Source organism: Gorilla gorilla, chromosome 11 (assembly GCF_029281585.2).
Source record: "Gorilla gorilla gorilla isolate KB3781 chromosome 11, NHGRI_mGorGor1-v2.1_pri, whole genome shotgun sequence".
In the NCBI taxonomy this organism is placed as follows: domain Eukaryota; kingdom Metazoa; phylum Chordata; class Mammalia; order Primates; family Hominidae; genus Gorilla; species Gorilla gorilla.
In genome coordinates, this window is record NC_073235.2 from 108,882,960 (window position 1) to 108,906,161 (window position 23,202).

The window sequence follows — 23,202 nt, forward strand, 5'->3', positions numbered from 1 at the left end:
TTCCTTTCCTTTCACGGGTGACGGCATATAATTCAGACCAAGACCGAAGTTTAAATTATATCTCTTTCCTCAGTCTAGCTTGGGAACAGGGGCCTGCTGTACCCTGGCTTCATCTGTAGGAGATCAGAGCCCAATGAATCTTAAGGTTACAGGGAGTTCAGGGGCATTGAGGTTCAGTTGGCAGAGGACATTCTGGGAGAGAAGGATGCAGGAGAGAGCTGGGAGCAGGATATGGAATTGCTATGGGGTTTTCTGGGTTAAAAACATGTTTCTGAAGGCATGATGTAAAAGCCTCAATAGTCTGAGTGAGGTATGAATTATTTCACTGTTTTTTGGTGTCTTCCTTAAATAAGCAGACCATCATGCATCTGAGAATTTTGTTCCTTTTTGTTCTGGGTGTCCCTTTAGGTGGATTAATTTGGGGATATCCGAGGAGCCCCAGAGGGCCATTGTAATTCAAGATCTTCAGTAAACTTTTGCCGCAGAGAAAGAACCCGGCCAGTATTGGGACCATCGTGGTGACGCAGGATTGGAGGAACAGGGGTTTCGGTTGACTAAGAAGTTCCTGTGAGAGAAACAGGCTCAAATAGAGAGAACAGAAAGATGTTGTGAGGAGCCAGGAAACAAAATTTTCCAGGGGTCAGAGAATGAATTCTAATCAGAACAAGGAGCCAGCAAGAACTTCCAGCCTAGGAGGTACTTTTCAAAAGAAGCCTGGGACTCTAACCCAGCTGCTGAGAGTATACTCAGAATTGTTAAGAATCAGGCAGGGCGCGGCGGCTCATGCCTGTAATCCCAGCACTTTGGGAGGCTGAGGCGGGTGGATCACTTGCGGTCCGGAGTGTGAGATCAGCCTGACTAACAAGATGAAACCCCATCTCTACTAAAAAAATGCAAAATTAGCTGGGCGTCGTAGCGCATGCCTGTAATTCCAGCTACTTGGGAGGCTGAGGCAGGAGAATTGCTTGAACCCAGGAGGTGGAGGTTGCAGTGAGCCAAGATCGCGCCCTTGCACTCCAGCCTGGGCAACAAGAGTGAAACTCTGCCTCGGAGGAAAAAAAAAAAAAAAGAATTGAAAGAATGAAAACCTGTCCTCAATGTGCCTGAATAAATGCTTGTTCAGACACTGGATGTGAAGTCCGCTTCCCCACTGGATACCCAAACTGCAGGAGGTAAGTGGTTCCCATCTGGACCCGAGTTGCCTACCAGACCATTGTCAGAAACACAGCTGGACGTGAGTTAAAGTGATGGAAAAACAGATTTTATTCAGTAACTACTGAAAATAGGGAAGGAGCTGAGCTCTATTCCGATTTCGGCAGAGGTGATTTGGGTGTTTTAAAGAAAGAATGAGGGAGACGGGAATAAAGGAGCTCCGAAGTGTCGGGGAAGTGAAAAAGTGCAAAGGGGAGCTTCCGGATAGCGAAGCACGTGGAGGTTCCTGGAGGGTGTCCTCCCAGAGAGGACGTGGAACCTTCCCGCTCCCACCGCGCACTTGCCCTGTGTATCTCTTTCCTTTGGCTGTTCATCTGCATACGTGGTAATTTCCTTTATAGTAAACTAATAAACGGAAATTTGCAGCAGCTATGAAAAACTTCAATTTTCTGAATCCACTTTTGATTTTTAGTGGCGATTGCTTAAATGCCTCAGTTTTAAGTACCATAACGAAAGGAAAGCATACGATTCCTATATTAATGAATTGGAAGTACATTTTGCAGTTTTTGTTTTGCTTTTTCAGACAGGGTCTTATTCTGTCATCCAGGCTGGAGTGCATTGGTGGGAACACAGCTCACTACCTACTCAGCCTCCTGAGCTCAAGCGATCCTCCCACCTCAGCCTCTCAAGTGGCTAGGACCACAGGCACCCACGCACTACACCGCCTAACTAATGTTTTGTTTTATATTATATTATTTTATTTTATAGAGACAGAGGTCTCACCATGTCGACCAGGCTAGTTTTGAACTCCTGGCCTCAAGCAATCCTCCTCCCACCTCAGCCTCCCAAAGTGCTAAAATGATAGGTGTGAGCCACTGCACCCGGTGATTTTGCAGTTTTTGGAAACCACAAGTTTGATTTCGGTGTGAATATTTTGGAAGAATCTATGAAACAAATGCACTTCATCTGATTTCTCAGTAATGTTGATGGTAGATTTACTTCTGAACCTCTTGGACGTGTATATGTTAGAAGTTCTCCACCCAATTGATACGGAATTAAATAGCTGTGAAATTACTGTAAGAAGAACCGAAGCAACGCTGGAAATTTGGTAAACTAATGCCACGTTGGAAGCTATTCATGCCAATGTAACATTGCTTCATACAGATACTTCCAGATCTAATTGAATACATCCAGTGGGAAATTTCGCTTTGCGTGATTTTTTGGCTATCCTTCTCATAGTGGAACCCAGTTTTAGTTGTCAGAGTAACACAGGCACAGCTGCTTGAAGGTCTTGAAAATGAGGTTAACAAATATTCAGCTTTTGGTGGGAGTTTTTCTCAAGTTGTTGGAATAGAATTTGGACTCAATTCAGATGCAGAACTGGGACACTGAATGATAAGAGAAACTGAAAGTTCAAGGACCATACAAAAAAAATTTACCTTCTTGATGCTATAAACAATATATTGCACATGGGAAAGATAGTTACGTTATGCCTGATAGTTGTTCTTGAATGTTTGACACAGAAACTGTACAAGTACCTTCCACAGTCATCATGAATCACTTTTAATCGATAAAAATTTTGTAGGGAAGGAAGCAGTGTCTTTCAGGCCATTGAATGAATTTGATTACAACTACGAACAAATCATCATTATTAACAGCCTTCGAGGAAGAATCAGATAAGCCATCAGCAGTAATTGCAGTACCTGGCATAGAAGGGCGAATTTGCCATATTTCTCAGCACGTGAAAGAACATTTGTACCAACTTAGAGCTGGAGGGGAGCAAGGTTTAAGAACTTTTCCCATTATTAGTGGGAAATTTTGATTCTGATTGAAATACTATATGGGTAATATATAATCAATGCCCAGCTGAATGGAGAAAACCTACACTTTTTGCATTGTTAAGCACAGTAATATAATTTTGGCTCTTTGGTATTGTTCTAGAATTAATTTTAATTCTAGGGATATTGCTCTAAATGTGCTTCTTATCACTTTTGACTCTTCAGTGTGTTATCCAGGAAACAATATATATACACTTGTGAACTGTTGTTTGTGATTTAAGCATATATATTGAATAACGTTTCCAGATTAAATGACTTCCAAGCTCCAAAGAAAAGAGTACAAAGCATTGGTCAATATAAACGTGATTAGGTCAGCTGTGTCTGCTAGCAGGCAGTTATCTGAATTAGGGATCTATCCTCCCACAGAGAGTTGGAGACGGAGGCCTTATCCTTCTTGATGATTATATTTTGAAGGAATGGCTCTCAGATCCTTGAGAGAGATGCTCCTGAGTTACAATTGTGAGGACTTTTTGGTAAGTGCCCTAAGAAAGGGTGGTCAAGGAGCTATCATCAGATGTGTGCTGGCTAGAGCATGTAGTAAATTTTCCTGGCAGCACTTAGCTTTCTCAGGCAGGCACTATTTAGGGGCCTGGGATCATTCTAGGGACACAGCCTTATGCTGCTAGAAGCCAAACTTGTTTGATCAGGTCTCAGTGCAGGGATTCGGATGGGGTTTTCATGTGCCAAGGGTTCTGCACTCTTCCTTCTCTGCTGCTTGGCACTGTGCATGGTGATCTGTACGGTAATCTACACAGCGTGGTGCTCCTCACCGCAATCTATGGGACAGCTCAGGGAGAACTCAGCTTTTCCAGCCCCCCAGTTTTAGGTTGAAAAATCATGGTAATACCCATTAAAAAACAACACAAGCAGTAGCCAGCAAGCAGCGAGGTGCCAACATTGGGGTGCCTCTCAGGCAGTGGTTGCCGTCTGCTGGGGCCAGTTACTAAGCACTCTACAGACTCATGTCTCCATGTGGTGTACACCACCTAGCTTGCTCGCTGTACTAACTGTTCTAAAAATATACCCTGGCCTTGTTTTTGAGCAGGTATAGTAAGGTACACACACCAGACACGCAAATGATCACCAGAAAGGAATACTGTTTTTTCTTTTTCTTTTCTTTTCTTTTTTTTTTTTTTTTTTGAGATGGAGTCTCGCTCTGTTGCCCAAGCTGGAGTGCAGTGGTGCAATCTAAGCTCCTAGCAACTTCTGCCTCCCGGATTCAAGCAATTCTCCCTGCCTCAGCCTCCCGAGTAGCTGGGATTACAGGCGCGCGCCGCACTCCCGGCTAATTTTTTAGTTTTAGTAGAGACGGGGTTTTGCCATGTTGGCCAGGCTGGTCTCAAACTCCTGACCTCCTGATCTGCCCGCCTCGGCCTCCCAAGGTGGTGGGATTACAGGCATGAGCTACCATCCCCGGCACATTTTTTATTATACCCACAATTCCCAAGACATGGGAGGCAGGCATACTACACAGGGCCACACAGGAAAGTGACAAATTGGGGTGAGGAAGTGTAGAGAGAGGGGGACTGCTGGCAGAGCCTTTATTATGATATTTTCAGGAAAGAATGGGCAAAACAAAGTAAGCAAGTGGTGCAAATTTAGGATTAGATAGTTTGCATGGTTTCAGCGAATTCTGAGTTATAGGGTGGGTCCCTGGTGATCTAGTACCTGGCGCTATAGTAAATAAGACAGGGGATAGTGTCCCAGGCTGTAGAGTTCTGATAATAGGAGGTGGCTAGGTGTGGTGGACAGGTGATTGGTTGGTTTGCATAGCAAAGGGGTGCTGGCAGGCAAGCTGTTTGTTATCTCTGGGAATGAGTTAAACCTGAGAGAGGTGGTTTCCCAGGTCCGAAAGGCCCTAATTGCATCAATAACACAGAAAATAAGAACATACAGTTAATCCAATTTGACTTGTAGTGCTCTAGCATTACAACATTTTCTGGAGTCCTTACCATATCCTAATATTTGAACACTACCAATTAATTTTAAAAAATAGTATCTGTGGAATTCACAGCCTCTAAATTCTTCCTTATAGAGTTATTCTATTTGAATATAAAATGCTTTATTGTTGCAAGTTAACTGCTGAAAATGTCTGAGTTTAAATAGAACAGCTCAATAATATAGTTTTCTTTTTCTTCTTCTTCTTTTTTTTTTTTTTTGAGACGGTGTTTTGCTCTTGTTGCCAAGGGTGGAGTGCAGTGGCGCGATCTCGGCTCACAGCAACCTCTGCCTCCCAGGTTCAAGCGATTCTCCTGCCTCAGCCTCTCGAGTAGCTGGGATTACAGGCATGCACCACCACGCCCGGCTAATTTTGTATTTTTAGTAGAGATGGGGTTTCTGCATGTTGGTCAGGCTGGTCTTGAACTCCCGACCTCAGGTGATTCGCCCGCCTCAGCCTCCCAAAGTACTGGGATTACAGGTGTGAGACACTGCGCTCGGCCAGTAATATTGTTTTCATATTGATGACCTCATTGTCTAAAAGGCAATAGTAATTCTTTCTTTAAAGTTAAATCTCTAGAGGACATAAGCTTTGGATGATTTTTGAATTTAAGAAAGAAACAAGTATGACGTTCGTAGCATTTTCAGCCCCAATTATCACCAGATGTTAAAAGCACTCTTTGAGGGCTACCGATTGTGTTTCTACTAGCAGGAAAAGAGAAAGGAGGAGGAAAAAACGTGTGAGTAAAAAAGAAAGAGGAGCAATAGAGAAAGAAAAAAGAGAAAGGAGTAGAATATGGCAAGAATTGGTAGAGAATTATTGGAAACAAACACCCCAGCTATGCCTGCATGAAGGAGGTGTATTACAAATGTTTCCATACAAGGTAAAGTGGAAAAGACTAGAATGAAGGAAGAATACAATGTAAAGACTACAACTGAGAAGTTAAAAATCACACTATGCATAATTTTAAATTCATGTGGGGGAAAATGTTATCATGATTTTATACTTGTAGTTTTTTACCCCTGCAACTCCTTTGCCCACATTTACTCCTGATAAGCAGAAGCAACTATTTTTAAAATTTTACTTTGAACTGGGTGTGGTGTGGCTCATACCTGTAATCCCAGTGCTTTGGAAGGCCGAGGTGGGAGGATCCTTTGAGGCCACGAGTTTGAGACCAGCCTTAGCCACATAGCAAGACCCCATCTCTAAAGGAAAAAAAAATCGGCCTGATGCGGTGGTGTGCACCTGTAGTCCCAACTACTTGGGAGTCTGAGGCAGGATGATCGCTTGAGCCCAGGTTGTAGGCTGCAGTGAATTACATGCCACTGCATTCCAGCCTGGTGACAGAGTGGGACTCGGTCTCTATTTAAAAAAAATTATTTTGTCCTAGGTGGATCATCTGTATGTTTATATTAAAAAAGGCTTATATTGCTATTTAGTGATTTGCTGACTGTAGACATTATATTATATATTAAATTCCTACATGACAGATGAGGAGTTATTAATAACTCATTTGCACGATTTCCCCTTGTACTCTTCTCCCCACACTTAGTTATACTGCCATTCCGCAACCGTCTACTGTATACTTCTGCAACTTAAAGCCATATACTTTAACATGCATTGTTTCTTTTTTCTTCTTTCTTTCTTTCTTCTTTTTTTTTTTTTTTGACGGAGTCTTGCTCTGTCGCTCAGGCTGGAGTGCAGTGGCGCGATCTTGGCTCACTGCAGCCTCCGCCTCCACCTCCTGGGTTCAAGCGATTCTCCTGCCTCAGCCTCCCGAGTAGCTGGGATTACAGGTGCGTGCCACCAAGCCCGGCTAATTTTTTTGTATTTTTTAGTAGAGACGGGGTTTCACCATGTTGGTCAGGCTAGTCCCAAACTCCTGACCTCAAATGATCCGCCTGCCTCAGCCTCCCAAAGTGCTAGGATTACAGGCATGAGCTACTGCGCCCTCCCCTCCCCTCCGCTTCCCTTCCTCCTTTCCTTTCTCTCTCTCTTTTTTCTTTCTTTCTTTCTTTTTTTTTTTTGACAGTCTCACTCTGTTGCCCAGGTTGGAGTGCAGTGATGCAATCTCAGATCACTGTAGCCTTGACCTCCTGGGCTCAAGCAATCCTCCCACCTCAGCCTCCTGAGTAACTGGGACTGTAGTCATGAGCCTCTGCACCCAGCCTGCCTTTTTTTTTCTTGAGACGGATTCTCACTCTGTCTTCAGGCTGGAGTGCAGGAGCACCATCTCGGCTCACTGCAACCTCTGCCTCCCAGGTTCAAGCGATTCTTCTGCCTCAGCCTCCCGAGTAGCTGGGACTACAGGCGCACGCCACCACACCCAGCTAATTTTTGTATTTTTAGTAGAGACGGGGTTTCACCGTGTTATCCAGGATGGTCTCGATCTCTTGACCTCGTGATCCACCCGCCTTGGTCTCTCAAAGTTCTGGGATTACAGGCGTAAGCCACCGCGCCCGGCCCATTTTCTTCATCAACATTTTTGTTCCAACAACCAGGAAGATGAGGACATTTAACACTACCATCTTTCCCTCTACCTTGCAAATGAAACTTTTGTCTGTTTTCCATGGAGGAATCAACATGACAAAATGAAGATATTTTCTGACCATTCACATTAATTTAATTTGATTTTATTATTTATTTATTTTTTGGGATGGAGTCTTCACTCTGTCTTCCAGGTTGGAGTGCAGTGGCGTGATCTTGGCTGCCTGCAACCTCCACCTCCCGGGTTCAAACGATTCTCCTGCCTCAGCCTCCTGAGTAGCTGAGACTACAGCTGCAAGCCGCCATGCCCAGTCAAATTTTTATTTTTAGAAGAGATGGGGTTTCACCATGTTGGTCAAGCTTGTCGTGAACTCCTGAGCTCAAATGATCCGCCCACCTCGGCCTCCCAACGTGCTGGGATTACAGGTGTGAGCCACCGTGCCCGGCCCACAATTATTTTAAAATAATGATTTGGATGGGGCATGTGCATGAATCCCTTTATGCTTAAAGAAAACATTTTACTTTTTAAAGACCTAACATGCCAGGCTTCGGGGTAAAAGCTTTATAATGACCTCACCTGACTGTAAATAGGTAGAATGAAGCACACAGTAATAGAATTTGGGAAAAGACATAGTCCACACTCTAAATTGGTGAAATCTAAATTCTTTTATGACCCAGCTATGAGATCTTGTTTTTTCTCAATAGCCTTTCCTTAAGACATTAGCCTAATATTAGCTTAAATGGCTTACAAAATGTAGGCATTATTGGAGTGCTTTCTAGACACAAAAGAGCAGGTTTTGGTGTTCCTTAAAAGAAGGAAGCGTGTGAAATAACACATACTCAGCACTTTTTTCTCCCTGGACCAAATATGTTGGGGGAGGAAATGAAGTACATACAAACCCAATCCTGATCTCTAAGGCCCTTTAAATATGTTTAGATGTGTAATGTGTTTAGATCTGTAATGGGTTAATAAAGAATTGAGGGGGAAATTACAACTTTTGGAGCTTAACATTATAGATAACTAAGCTCTCCCACAAAACGGGCCCATTGCCAGTAGACGGAAATCTGGTTTGTGCGGACTGCTCATCTGATGCAGAATGGCACTCCCTTTGATGTTTTATGATAGTAACATGTTGGAAGACAAATTTTGCCAACTAAACTATAACAACAATTTCTTGTAATTTAGTGTTTTTCTTTTTTCTTTTTTTTCTTTTTTCTCTTTGAGACAGGGTTTTACAGTGTTGTCCAGGCTGGAATGCAGTGGTGCAATCACGGCTCGCTGCAGCCTCTACATCCCGGGCTCAGGTGATTCTCCCGCTTCAGCCTCCTGAGTAGCTGGGACTACAGGCATGCATCACCATGCCTGGCTGATTTTTTTGTAGTTTTTGTAGAGATGAAGTCTCGCTGTTTCCCAAGTTGGTCTTGAACTCCTGGGATCAAGCGATCCTCCCGCCTTAGCCTCCCAAATTGCTGGGACTACAGGTGCGAGCCACCATACCTGGCCTATTTTTATTTCATACTCAGTAAAAGAGCACTCAGACTTTGACACATTTATTATGCATTGATCTTGTGAATGCATAAAAAGGGAAATATAAGTAAAATTGGTTTAGGTATTTCAGAAACTTCATATTCGGAACTCAACTTTCATTTTATTTATTTTTTAAATTTATTTATTTTATTTATTTATTTTGAGACGAAGTCTCACTCTGTTACCCAGGCTGGAGTGCAGTGGCGCGGTCTCAGCTCACTGCAACCTCCGCCTCCCAAGTTCAAGTGATTCTCCTGCCTCAGCCTCCCCAGTAGCTGGGATTACAGGCATGTACCACCATGCCTGGCTAATTTTTGTGTTTTTTTTTTTAGTAGAGATGGAGTTTCGCCATGTTGGCCAGGCTGGTCTCAAACTCCTGACCTCAGGTGATCCGCCCACCTCGCGCTCCCAAAGTGCTGGGATTACAGGCGTGAGCCACCGCGCCAAGCCCAGAGCTCAACTTTTATGAATCACTTTTTGAATCAGTTGTCCATGGCTGTAGCTTTCCACCAAAAGTGTTGGTGATGCATCTAACTTTAAGAATGCTCCAGCTGGGCACAGTTACAGCTCATATTTGTAATCTCAGCACTTTGGGAGGTGAATGTGGGAGGATCCCTTGAAGCCAGGAGTTCGAGACCAGCCTGGGGAAAAAAGTGAGAACCCCCATCTCTACAAAAAATAAAAAAATTAGCCAGGCATGGTGGCACACGCCTGTGGTCCCAGCCACTTTGGAGACTAAGGCAAGAAGATCGCTTGAGCTTGGGAGGTCGAGGCTGCAGTGAGCCGTGTTTGCGCCACTGAACTCCAGCCTGGGTGACAGAAGGAGACCCTGTCTCAAAAAAACAAAAACAAAAAACAGAGAGGGAGAGAAAGGAAGGAAGAATGCTGCACTATTGTATGCAGGATTTTCTTCCAAGCAGCTGATCTTATTCTGCAAGTTTTGATGCTGGCACCTTCTTGATCTCACCTGAATATGTCAATTTTGTGTTTTCACGCAAAACATTCAGGACTTGTTTTCCTCCTTCAATGGTGTTATTGAATAAAATCTATAGGGGTTGTAACTGACTAATCAGGCTATCAAGAATAATATCGAAGTTATTTCATTTTTGGGGGGTACAAGTAGGCTTAGTATTTAGCTGTTCATATATGGGTTCCCAAAATCCATCAAGAATGAATGTACTTGGTAAGTAACTCAGGGCTCCCAGAAGACTACTAGTTCTTAGCCAGTCCCATCTCCTTCTTTTCTAAATGCTGGGGAAATCTCTTTTTGGTCCTAGGAAAATCTTCTCCAGGCAAATCTTCCCCAGGCAAATCTTCCCTCTTTCCCTAGGAAAATCTCTTTCCAAGTTTGAGTGACTTTTGTCTGTTAATTCCCTTCCTCCTAGGGTTATGGGTTTTATTAAACAATGCACTTATCTCAGTTGAAATGAGGACAACCTGCACAGCAACATCCACGTTATAATACGTGGAGGTAATGACAACCAGGTCTGTACTGCCACCCGGTCAACGAGAGTTTATCAGATGCATCTTGATTTCACAGATGTTAAAATGTGGGGAAAAACATGGCTTAGCATCTGTGAAATACATAATGTCATGGTGCTTCGATCAATGTATAGTGGATTTTCTATAATTCCAAAGTTGGGATGTGGAAAAAACTTGCCTTAAAAGAAATCCGTACTTTTTGGTATGTTAAATCTAAGGGAGGTTATAAATCGAACAGTTGCAGGAGCCCAAGTTTAAAGTGAGAGAAAGATGTAGTGGGGGAAGAAGGAGCTGAGAAATACAGAAAGAATAAAAACAATGGATGCAAAAGCAATGGGCAAGTTTTTTGTTGTTGTTGTTGTTCTTTAAAGGGCCAAAATCACAAGCTTACTAAAAAGGGTAACGACAATTACAGCTACAGCCAAAGAGCAAAGTAGCTCATTTTAAGATTATTTTTACATTAGACATAAGCTTTGCAACAGGGCCTCTCTCCATTTTAGTAAAATTGGTTTAGGTGTTTCAGAACCTTCTTATCGCAGATTATAATTTCATATTCAGTAGTGTGATTCATTTAGGTTTGTGATCTCCGTTACACTTAAACTGTTTTTGCTCACAACTATATTCGTAATGGGTAGCGCAGTGAATATAATTGCATGACCTAATGTTGTTTGTTAATATTTGTAACCCTTTAATGTGCAGGATAGATCTTTGAATACCTAACTTCCTTAAGCCTTAGTTTTCTCAATTTGTCAAAGGGGGACAATAATAGGATTCATTCAGAGTTACTCTGAAATGAAATGCAATAATGTATAGAAACCTTAAACGGTGCCTAGCACAGAGCAAGCGCTCATTGAACAGCAGCTTTTGTGAGATGCACCTCACTATGAAATAGGCATGGAAACGGAAACGACTAGCTCTCTTAGCCCCGTTTTCTTTTCTACATTCATACGTTGCTTTGAATTGGCAAGCAGTTTTTATTTGGACCCTCAAACGCTAAAACCTTGGTCTCTACTTCGCGTCCCAACTGTGCTTATGAGTCTAGTCATTTTCGTTGGAACGCGATAGATTTCCCAAGCTCCGGAGTGGGGCCCTGACCAGGGAGGAAGTGTCCGCTTTAAGAGCTTCTGGAGGGGAGGAAGGGGCTCCTCCGCCCGGGTGGGAGAGTGAGTGAGTGGGTGGGCGGGCAGGGGGCGGTCCCGCCGCTCCTGCGTCAGAAGGGGTCTGGTTTTCGCACCTTCCCTGACGTCAAACCTCCATCAGGGTTGCAACGCCACGTTGCCTTGGATGCCTGCGTGAGTGGAGTCGCGACTCGGGGCCCGCGTCCTGAGAGACGCGCTCCCGCGCCGCTTCTCCCCTCCGGACCGCAGGGGCCGAAGTCGCCTATTTCTGGCTCCGCGGGCAGCGGGGCCGCGGCGCTCGGACGGTCTGGGATTCGGGCGCCGCCACGGAACCGGAATAAGAAGGGAGAGCGCCCGGCTCGGTCCTCGGTCTCCACCGCGGCCCGGAAGGAATCCGGGCAGCCTCCGCGGAGGTGAGTGCCGCGGCGGGGGCGGGGCGCGGCCGGGGAGACGCCCGCGGGCGGGGCCTGCTCGCCGGGCGCCCGGGGCGCCTTCTTCCCGAGGGACGCCAGGACCGCTCGCTGGGCTCCCGCGGCCGCCTCGCAGGTCCTCGGCTTCCCCCCACCCCGCGTCCCTTTCTGCCCCTGCTGCGTGAGAGGTGTCGGCGGCTCCGGGCCGGGATCGAGGTGGCGGGGCGAGGGAAGGAGGTGGGGCGCAGGCTGCATTGCGCTTCTGTCCGGGGCCCTGGGTCAGAGGGGCCGGCGGACGAGGCCTCCGGTCCGGGCTTGGGGAGGGGGCGGTCTGCGGGGTCGGATTGAGGGCCGGGAACCCGCGGAGTCTTGCCCCTGGGCACCTGTGGGGCCGAGATCCCGAGCCACCTGTCCACACACCCCCTTCCCCCAGTGCCCTGCGTTGGGTCCAGCTGGCCCCAGACCTAGGCCTTTCACAGCCTCGGGCGATTATAGTTTATTTGAAAACGTTTGATTTTTGTGTTAATGATTCTTTTACTACCGCTGTGCAACAGTTGTGTAAATGTGGTCGTGTTACGCCATCGTTTTTACTTGCTCCAAGAACGGCCTTACCAGCTCCTGCGATTATCTCACGCGATGATTCTTGGTAGCTCGTGAAAAAAATGCATAACAAGATACTGGTTCTCAAGGGACCAAAACCCCACCCCCACCTAAAGGAAATAGCTTGTTTTTGTTTTTCTTTTTTACAGCAATATGCTACGTGTGGGGAGGGGGAGGGACGACGGAGGCAGCCTGTAGCGATCTCATCCTCGAGAGAATCTGCTAACAATTTGGGGGGTATCTTTCCTTCCTTTTTAATTAATACACAAACATATATACGTGTGTTACATAAGGGGTGTTTATTTGCTTTTTTCACTTAATACGTGGAAGACCTTTTCTCTATCGTTTGAACCCAAAGCATAGAAGGCAAGAAAGCAACTCGTTAGAGAGTTGATAAAGTATCACTGCAGTGGCCAGTGATTTGGATAGAAATAAGCTGAATTCAGGGTAAGAACTGGTTTCTATAAAATATTGTTTACTCTGCATAATAATTGGAGGCAGTGTTTTTTCAAACTGAGTTTTTTCAGCCGGTTCGTGAATGGTGAAATTAATTTAGTGAGTCATGACTAGCATTTAAAAAAAAATAAGATCGCATAAAAAAATCAGAATGCATTACATGTAATGAGAGTATTGTTTTGTGAAAAATATTTTAACTGTGCGCGTGTGCATTGTGAAATTTAGTGGGTCGTGACTAGCATTAAAAAAAGTAAGATCGCATAGAAAATATCAGACTGCATTACATGTAATGAGAGTATTGTTTTGTGAAAAATCTTTTAAGTGTGCGTGTGTGCCTGTGCTTGTGTGCTCGGTTGTAATTAAAAATGTATTGGTTCCTGTGTGTCATGTTAAATAATCTTGAGAGTCGCTAATCCAAGGTACTGTCAGCACTCAAATGAGCAAGATGCAATTAAACTAGACATTAGTTTTATTTTTTCTTTGGAATAGTGGTGATGTTGATTGCAGCAAATAAGAGTCCTAATTATTTGTTTTCACCTAATATTAAAACAAGTAGTATTCCTAAAAATACAGAGAGGAAGTGTCTAAGTCGTTAAGAGGTTAAAGCATAAACTGCTGAAATTGACCAGTGATCACATCTCAGTTACGCTGGTTATTGGTGTGAGACCTGCAACAAGATACCTCTTTTCTCTCAACCTCAGTTCCCTGATTTGTTAAATGGGAATTAATCATGGCAGCTACCTTATAAAGCTGTTTGTTATTTAGATGAGATAATGCACAGGAAGCTGTTGACAGAGCGCCTGGCTCAGATTAAGTACTAAGTATTAGCTATTATTATTTTATGAAGACTGAATAGAGGTGTCTAGGATAATGCTTGTCACCAGAGGAAAGCCAGCATAGCGTGGATAATCCAAAAAAGGGGAAAACTGAAAATTAGTAGTGTTGTGTGGAGGAACTGACACTGAATTAGTGTGGTCTTTTTATGCATTCGGCCATTGTTTTGTCATTGCTCCTCAATTGTTTCCCTACTGCTGGACGGAAAATTTAGATTGTCTTATTCAGAAAACCAAATGCTTTTCTATTGTCTTTCCTTATTATTATTATTTTTCAAATTAAGTTGATGTCTCTTTTGTCAGGCAGTTGAAAAATATGTTTTATGAGGATTGTGGGTTTTGTTAGTTCTTACCACACTGCCATGCCACACTCAGTTTGAGAAATACACACACGACAACTCCAGACTCATTTCAGAAATATTTTTATCCATGTTTACCTCTGCAGCTGGTGCAGATCTCAGGTGTGCAAGAAATATTTCTTTAAAAAAAAAAAACAAAAACAAAATGCTGTTTTATTTTTATTTTAAGACATTTCTGCCTAAGTCATCTGGGTAGCTCAGAAATCTCTGTTCACTGCCGGGGATAGGTTTATGCAATTTTAAATGTTACATAAATGAATGAAATAAGAAGGTGAACCTAGTCATTTTTTAAAAATAGCATTATTATTTTTGTGAAAAATAGAATGCTTTGGATTCATAAAAAGCAAAGTATATTTGCAAAGTACTTAACTGGGTATGACATTGGGGAAAATGTTTAACATTGATGATAATTCTGCTCTCAGATTTGAAACTGCCTTCAGATTTTTGTTCTGCTTTAGAGGAACAAAAATGGAAACTCGGGTGAATTACGATGTTGTTTATGAAAAGACATGTCTCGAAACTCTAGCTAATCTGTCCAAAAAAAAAAAAAAGAAAAAAGCAACAGTCCCAATACTAAAAATACCAATGAAACAAAAAAGCCCAATTTGATCTTAAACATATATACATTTAGAAGTTTTAAGTTAAATATTAAGGTTATGTGTGCATTTAAAAAATTATCTTACTGATTGACTTTAAGAAGTTAACCCACCAACTACTGGTTCTTGTCTTGACAGGGCTTTTATCTACACTGACAAAATGAAATACTATGCAATCATTAAACAGTCTATTTTATTTTACTCTATTTTCTTCTATTTTATGATAGCATTTTATAATGGCATATAAAGGTGCTCATTATATGTGGTTCAGTGAGAGAGGGTGGCTATAGAATAGAGTGTACTGTACCTTCCCATTTTTGTAAAAATATGTTTAGAACAAAGATGAATACGATACATGTTAATGGTGGGTAGATTATGGCTGATTTTTATGCTCTTTATTTTTATAATTGTACTATTATAAATGCTTTACTTTTGTAATAAAAATTAATAAAAGTCATTTTTTAAAGAAAAATTAAATGTGTATTTTCTTACTTTGTAAGCATACATGACTATCCTTTAAGGGATACTGACTCTTAACTTGGAGATTTCGGGAATTAAGTAATTCTCCAGTATTTTAGGAAATGGTGCTGAGTAGTTAATAGTTATATCCCTTACCCTTTGAAAAGCTCCTTTGAGTAGGAGAGAATCATTTTTCCAGAATTTTCTTAAAGCACTCTCAAGAATACCTCTTTCCAAAAAAACTTCCACAGTGCCTAAAGATACGGTCTAAATTCTTTAGTATGCTTTTGAATACTACCATGTCAAAATCCAATCTACTTGCCCTGGTTTATTGCCCCTTAAATTCTCAAATGAAACCTTAGATTCAGCTGAATTTATTAATTTACTATCTCCGAATGTACTTTGTATTTTCTTGCTTTCGTACCTTTGCTTGTATCATTTCCCAACCTTTGAGTGAGTAAATCCTACCCATTTTCCAGTATTTGGTTTAAAAACCGTATCCACAGTGGCATTCCTCGCTACTCTAGCTAAAACTGAACTTTGCGTTGAACTCATTAGCATTTATTATTTTTGCTGAGGCATTTCTTAGGCAGCACCTCATTCTTTGGCTTTGATTTCCCAATTTCATTTTAAATTTTTTGAGGGTAAGAAAACTTGTCTCATATTTGTCTCTATCCCTTAAAGTTTCTAGCATGGAATTCTGTGCTGAGTGGGTGCTTAATAGTTATTCTTTGATTATACCGTGGTGTCACTGGCTCTCTTGAGCCTATGTGTTGGAATTTTTTCTTAACCAGTGATCCTGGATAAGGAGCAGCACTTTGCCTACAACAATGCGGAGGAATAAAAAACATGCTTCTGCTTAATAGTGTATTGATACAGATAGGTGATAAAAGAATTGACAGTATTTTTCATTAAAGTTAACGTGGTACCTGAGCCTCGGGAAGTTTCTCATGAAGCTAATTTTGGGTTTGACAGCATTTTTGTTCTCAACTTTACCAGAGGCACAATTGAGCCTTATAGTCTTTTACAGCTACTGTTCCAGGAACCTAGAGACCTGCAGTGTTTGATGGTGGGTTAGATGGGCCATCACAGTCACTGCGCCAGAACTTTAGGAGGTCATGTATGAGATTCAGTGAGTCATAGTATGTAAAGTGCTTTGTGCTCCAAAGTTAATATTTTTTCTTATATTATTGGAAACATGTCACCGTTCAAAATATATCTGGATGTATTTATTTGGTCAATGGTAGACACTTATGGGACCTCTTTTAAAAAATGATTTTATTTTAATTTACAGATACTTGCCAGAACTAATACAGCTGATGAAATACCTGACCTTTTCTGCTCCAGGTAAATAATTTGTTACTTTATAAACATATCAGGTTCTAGGAGAATTCAGAGTTTGTATAAAAATACCTATTTAGGCATGCAAAGTAATATAAATCCAGACCCTAAAGAAATGATCCCTTTAATAAATGTTTTATTAGTTTATAAAAAATAATGACTTATGTTATTGAGTCAACTTACAGCAGAATCACCTTGAGCATTTTATTTTATTCTATTTTATTTTATTTTTTCGAGACAAAGCCTCGCTCTGTCGCCCAGGCTGGAGTGCAGTGGTGTGACCTCGGCATGCTGCAGCCTCCACCTCCTGGGTTCAAACGGTTCTCTTGCCTCAGCCTCCCGAGTAGCTGGGACTATAGGCGTCTGCCACCACACCCAACTAGTTTTTGTATTTTTAGTAGTGACAGGTTTTTGCCATGTTGGCCAGGCTGTTCTCGAACTCCTAACCTCAGGCAATCCACCTGCCTCGGCCTCCCAAAGTGCTGGGATTACAGGCATGAGCCACCATGCCCGGCTGCCTTGAGCATTTTAAATATGCTTCATAACGTATGTCCTGGGTTCCCTTGACCACTGGGATTTTGATTTGCTAAGTTTCTGATGGGGTCCTGGCATGTTAATTTTTAAAAATGCCAACACATGCTTCTGGTTTATTGTAACTCACTGTCATTATGGCACTAGAGATGACGGAAGTGGCAGGTGATAATGCCACAGGAGTTAAGGGCCATAGGGTTAAAGACCAAAAATATTTAAGTATTTACATTTTGTGTGTATGTGATATTAGATTAATGGTTTACTTTTGTCCTTTATTCAATGAATGTTTTAATTATATTTTCAATCCCCCAAAAGTTTATTTTAGGATTTTTCAAAGTTTACATTTAAGCTCTAGGTTCTCTCAGCTTGAAATTTGCCTTATGTGTAAGTACAATTTAAAATAAAAGTTTGTTCTGTTTTATTGCTGTAGGTTAATAAGTGAAGTAAATTAGTGGAAAAGAGACCAAATTTTAAGTAAGTAATGTCTTACATGTTTTTTGTGTCAGAGGCTGGTTTAATTGATTAATTTTCCTCATAAATGTGAGAAGTCAGAAAATCAATTTCTCATAATAAGAAGTAGTAGGTAAGTAAATATTACGCTAGCATTTTGACTTAATGAAGCTTTTTTCCCCTCATCTTATGGTTTTAAGGCTGTGATTTCATTTTTCAGTTATTGATTTTAATGATTAAATTTTTTCCATTGCAGAAATTCTCATAACATGTTATAGAATGATTGTTATGTATTTTCCAACAGATAAGAATGCTTAAATTAATTGAAATACAAAATTATTTGTAATTCTATTTTCAGCTTAACAAAGCAGCAAATAAACTGCATTAAATTTTTTACTTAAAATAATCATAAATTATATGTACATTGTGTCAGTTAATACATTGGTTGGGCATGAAAATTACTGGGGGAATTTTAAAAATTCTGAATCCTAGGCTCACCCTAGCTCTACTAAAATTTTGGGTATTCAGCCTGGTTTGGGAACCATGCAGTATGTAATGTTGAAGGATTATACTTTTAGGTGAGTGGAAACTGGAAAACTATTTGTAGAGAAATCTAAACAGTAATAGGAAAAAAATCCCTCCTATTTATCTGGCTTACATAATTGTCAGAAGAAAAGTGTTGTGTGTTTCAGAGGCTAAATTAGTTGTTCTGATTTTTAGCAACTGTGTTGGATAAATTATTTAAAAATCTGCCTCTCTATGAGCTGAGCAGAAAATGCCATGTGGTGTCTTTACACTCATGATAACAGAGAATGAGACGTTGTCAAATAATCTGGGGTTTGATATGGAAACATGATGGGGTATGAGCTCCATTAGAGTATAGTAAATATACCATAACAATATCTTAGAAGTAATTGGTCTTCACAAATTGAATATTGTATTCTTTGTTACTAAATCAATATCTAATATCTCTAATAAGTTATTAGAAAAACTAAATATTTAGTCATCTAGTCTTCAAATATTGGCAACAAACTGCTCTTTCATAAGATACATAGTTCTTGTCTCTGCTCCAGGTTCACTTATTTTTTCAGTGGCTCATGGCAGCCTTGTATATTTTCCTAATTATTAGAAGTAGAAGTGAATTTCTGTTTTCTGCTAATTATCATAGCCATTTTCCTCATAAGAGTAAGGAATTATGATTTTTACCATTTTTCTTTTTGTTTTTCAGCTTGAGTATTCAAAGACAGTAGCCATCTGACTTCAGTTATTTATTCAAGATGCAGAAAAGACAAGGATATTGCAGTTATTGCCGTGTGCAGTATAATAACCTGGAACAGGTGAGCGGTTTCTATTAATATGATAATATCTCAAAGGACCTAGTTGTGACTTTCTCTTACATTTTGTTAAATTCATTTATTTATTCATTGAACAGATCATATTGGGAATCTATTAGTTGGCAGACACTGTTTAAGGTTCTAGGGATATGACCATGAACAAAAATCAAGCCTCTTTTTTCATGAAGCTTATATTCTAGTATAGTAAGACAGAAGATAAATAATATATAAATTTAGTACATAATGTGTGAGATTGTGATAAATGTTGTGAGGAAAACAAAATAGGGAAGGGGTAGGGTGGCCAGGTAAGGCCTTTTTAAGGAAGTGACATTGAGTTGAGATTTGGAGTTTGGGTCTCAGGTTTGCATTTATCTGGGGAAAGATTTTCTAGGTAGAGGGAAGAGACAGAGACCCGGAGGGTACAGAGTGGTTGGCACACTAACGAAGAGCCAGGAGGCCGGTGGCTGCATGGATGTGGGGAGGTGGGTGAGAAGTAATAGGCAAAGAATTCAGACAAATCAATTCTGTATTTTAGATTCAGGGGGTATATGGGCTTGTTTGTTACATGGGTATATTGCATACCTGCTGGGGATTGGGCTTCTAGTATACCCATTACCCAAATCGGAGAAGTCGATTCTTTAAGACATTGTAGGCTAAGGTAAGGACTTTGAATTTTATTTCAAGTGAGATGGGAGGAGCATCTCAAAGTTTGAGCATAGGAGTTAAATCATCTACTTTGTGTTTTAAAAGGTTCATTCTGGCTGCTGAGGGAAAAACAGTTGGTATGGAGATTTAAAAATTTGTTATTGTGATATAACTCATACACCATAAACTTGACCCTTTAAGGTGTATAATTCAGTGATGTTTTATTATGTTCACAAAGTGGTACAACCATTGTCTAATTCCAGAACATTTTAATCACCCTAAAAGGAAACCCTGTACGCACCGAGCAGTAACTCACTCCTCCCTTCTGTCACCAGCCCCTGGCAACTGCTAGTGTATTTCCTGTCTGTATAGATTTGCTTATTCTGGATATTGCGTGTAAATGGAATCAAACGTTGTGTGGCCTTTTGTGTCTGGCTTCTTTAATGTAGCATAATATTTTCACGGTTCATCCAGGCTGTAACATGCATCACGACCTCGTTCCTTTTTATGGCTGACAATGTTCCATTGCATGGATATATCACATTTTGTTTATTCATTGAGCAATTTATGGATATTTGGGTTGTTTTTACTTTTTGACTGTTATGAATAGTGCTGCTATGGATATATGTGTACAAGTTTTTGTGTGGACATATGCTTTCACTTTTCTTAGGTTTACATGTAGAGTGGAATTGTTGGGTCATGTGGTAATTGTGTTTAACTTTTTTGAGAGGGTGCCTCACCGTTTGTCAAAGTGGCTGTACCTTACCACCAGCAATGTATGAGGGTTCCAGTTTCTCCACGTTCTTGTCAGCACTTGTTGTTGTCTGTTTTTTTTTTTGTTGTTGTTGTTGTTATAGCCATCTTTGTGGATGTGAGATGGTATCTCATTTTGGCTTTGATTTGCATTTCCCTAATGACATATAGTGTCTTTTCATTGGCTGTTTGTATATCTTGTTTAGAGGAATGCCTCTTCATATCCTTTTCCTATTTTTAATTGTGTTGTCTTTTTATTGTTGAGTTGTAGAAGTCTTTATATATTTTGGATAATTGATCTTTATCAGACGTATGATTTACAAATACTTTCTCCATTCTGTGGGTTGTCTTATTACTTACTCCTTTTTTTTTGAGACAGGGTCTTGCATTATTGCCCAGGCTGGAGGGCAGTAGTGCGATCATGGCACACTGTAGCCTCTGCCTCCTGGGCTCAAGCAGTTCTCCTGCCTCAGCCTCCCAAGTACCTGGGACTACTGGTGTGCACCACCATACCCAGCTAATATTTTATTTTTTGTAGAGATGGGGTCTCACTGTATTTCCCAGGCTGGTCTCAAACTCCTGGGCCCAAGTGATTCTCCTGCTTTGGCCCCTGAAAATTTTGGGATTACAGGTGTGAGCCACCACAACTGGCCTTCTTTTTACTTTCTTGATGCTATGTTTTGATGCACAAAAGTTTTAAATTTTGCTGTTTTGCTTATGTTTTTTGGTGTCAGAAGGGTTGCCTAATCTCAGGATGGAAGATTTATGCCTGTGTTTTCTTCTAAGAGTTTTATAGTTTACTCTTACATTTAGGTCTTTTATCTGTTTGAGTTCATTTTTGTATAGGGTGTGAGATAGGGCTATACTTCTTTTTTTGAGTCTGTAAAATTAAATCTATTTCATAGAAATCATGTTAAAATTCATGCTCATCAGAGCTCTCCCTGTGCTACCCATAGTGGATGTATGTATGTATGTATGTATTTATATTGATTTGTTTACTTTTATTATTTTTATAATTATACATATTTATGGGGTACAGTGTGATATTTTGATACATGTGTATAATGTGTAATAATCAAATTGGTAATTAGCATACTCATCACCTCAAACATTTATCATTTCTTTGTGTTGGAAACATTTAAAATCCTCTCTTCAACTGTTTGGAAATTTACAATCAATTATTATTAACTATAGCCATCCTACAGTGTTGTATAGGACTTTAGAACAACTAGAACATATTCCTCCTATCTAGCTTTAATTTTGTACTCATTAATTATCCTCTCCCAATTTCTCTTCCCTGACTTCTTCCCAGCTTCTAGTAATCAGCATTCTATTCTCTAGTTTTACGAGCACAACTTTGATGACAAGATTTTCTTCTTTTATGGCTGAATCGTATTCTACTGTGTATATATACCACATTTCCTTTTTTTTTTTTTTTTTTGTGAGATGGAGTCTTGCTCTGTCGCCTAGGCTGGAGTGCAGTGGCATGATCTTGGCTCACTGCAACCTTCGCCTGTTGGGTTCAAGCAATTCTCCTGCCTCAGCTTCCCGAGTAGCTGGGAATACAAGAGTGCACCAACACACCTGGCTGATTTTTGTATTTTTAGTAGAGATGGGGTTTCAACATGTTGGCCAGGCTGGTCTCGAACTCCTGACCTCAGGTGATCCACCTGCCTCAGCCTCCCAAAGTGTTGGGATTACAGGCGTGAGCCACTGCGCCTGGCCCCTTTTTTCTTTTATCTGTTGATGGACACTTAGATTGATTCTATATCTTAGCTATTGTGAACAGTGCTGTAGTAATAAACATGGGGATGCAGATATCTCCTTGATATACTGATTTCCTTTCCTTTGGATAAATACCTAGTCAGTAGGATTGCTGGACCATATGATATATTTTTAGGTTTTTGAGAACATTTATACTCTTTTCCATAATGACTATAATAATTTGTATTCCCACCAACAGTATGTAAGAATTCCCTTCTCTGCATCCTTGCCAGTGTGTTATTTTTTGTCTTTTCGATAATAGCTATTCTAATTGAAGTGAGATGATATCTCATTGTGGTTTTGATTTACACTTCCTTGATGATTAGTGATGTTGAACATTTTTTAATATACTTGTTGGCCATTTATATGACTTTTTGAGAGATGTCTTTTCAGCTTATTTGCCCATTTTTAAGTTGGATTATTTCCTTTTGTTGTCATTGAGTTGTTTGAGTATTCCATATTCCAGGTATTAATCATCTTTTGGATGAATGGTTTGCAAATATTTTCTCCCATTCTTCAGTCTGTTGAAGTCTCTCTTCACTCTGTTGATTGTCCTTTGCTGTGCAAAAGCTTCAGTTTGATATTATCCAGTTTGTCTATTTTTGCTTTGTTCCCTGTCCTTTCGAGGTCTTTTCCATAAAATCTTTGCCCAGACCACTGTCCCAAAGCATTTCCCCTGTGTTTTCGTCTAGTAGTGTCATAGTTTTGGGGCTTACATATATGTCTTTAATACATTTTGAGTTGATTTTTGTGTATGGTGAGAGATAGGGGTCTAGTTTCACTTTTCTGCATATAGATATCCAGTTTTCTCAGCTTCATTTATTAAAGAAGCTGTTCTTTCCCCCAACTTATGGTATTGGTGCCTTTGTCAAAAATCAGTTGGCTGCACATACATAGATTTATTTCTGGGTTTTCTGTTTTGTTTCATATCTGTACATTTTCAGAAGTTCCTCTTGTTACTGATTTCTAGTTTATGCTATTGTGGTCAGAAAAGATACTTGATATAATTTCAATTATTTTGTATTTGGAGACCTCTTTGTGGCCTAATATGTGGCCTATCCTGGAAAATGTTGCATGTGCTGATGAAGCAAATGTGTATTCTGTAGCTGTTGGTTGAAATCTTCTGT

The 23,202-nt window shown here is 40.7% G+C and overlaps 1 protein-coding gene and 1 long non-coding RNA gene across 12 annotated transcripts in view; both read left to right on the top strand.

Moving 5' to 3' along the window:
• Positions 1 to 3,257, top strand: part of LOC134756672 (uncharacterized) — a 67,509-nt gene extending 64,252 nt beyond the window's left edge. The window contains exon 6 of the long non-coding RNA XR_010129683.1: positions 409 to 3,257. This is a non-coding gene — a long non-coding RNA (uncharacterized lncRNA). The remainder of the gene's footprint in view (positions 1 to 408) is intronic.
• Positions 3,258 to 11,513: 8,256 nt separating this feature from the next.
• ZDBF2 (zinc finger DBF-type containing 2) overlaps positions 11,514 to 23,202 on the top strand; it is a 39,931-nt gene continuing 28,242 nt past the window's right edge. For 2 of the 11 annotated variants that reach the window (XM_063695131.1, XM_055380407.2), the window contains exons 1-4: positions 11,659 to 11,957; positions 16,552 to 16,604; positions 17,560 to 17,603; positions 18,808 to 18,916. Coding sequence is in view for 8 of the 11 variants with exons in the window: in XM_055380405.2 (XP_055236380.1) it covers positions 18,857 to 18,916 (60 nt within the window). In the remaining 3 variants the exon portion in view is untranslated. The other 9 variants (XM_055380404.2, XM_031008714.3, XM_019022809.4 and 6 more) reach the window with 9 other exon arrangements.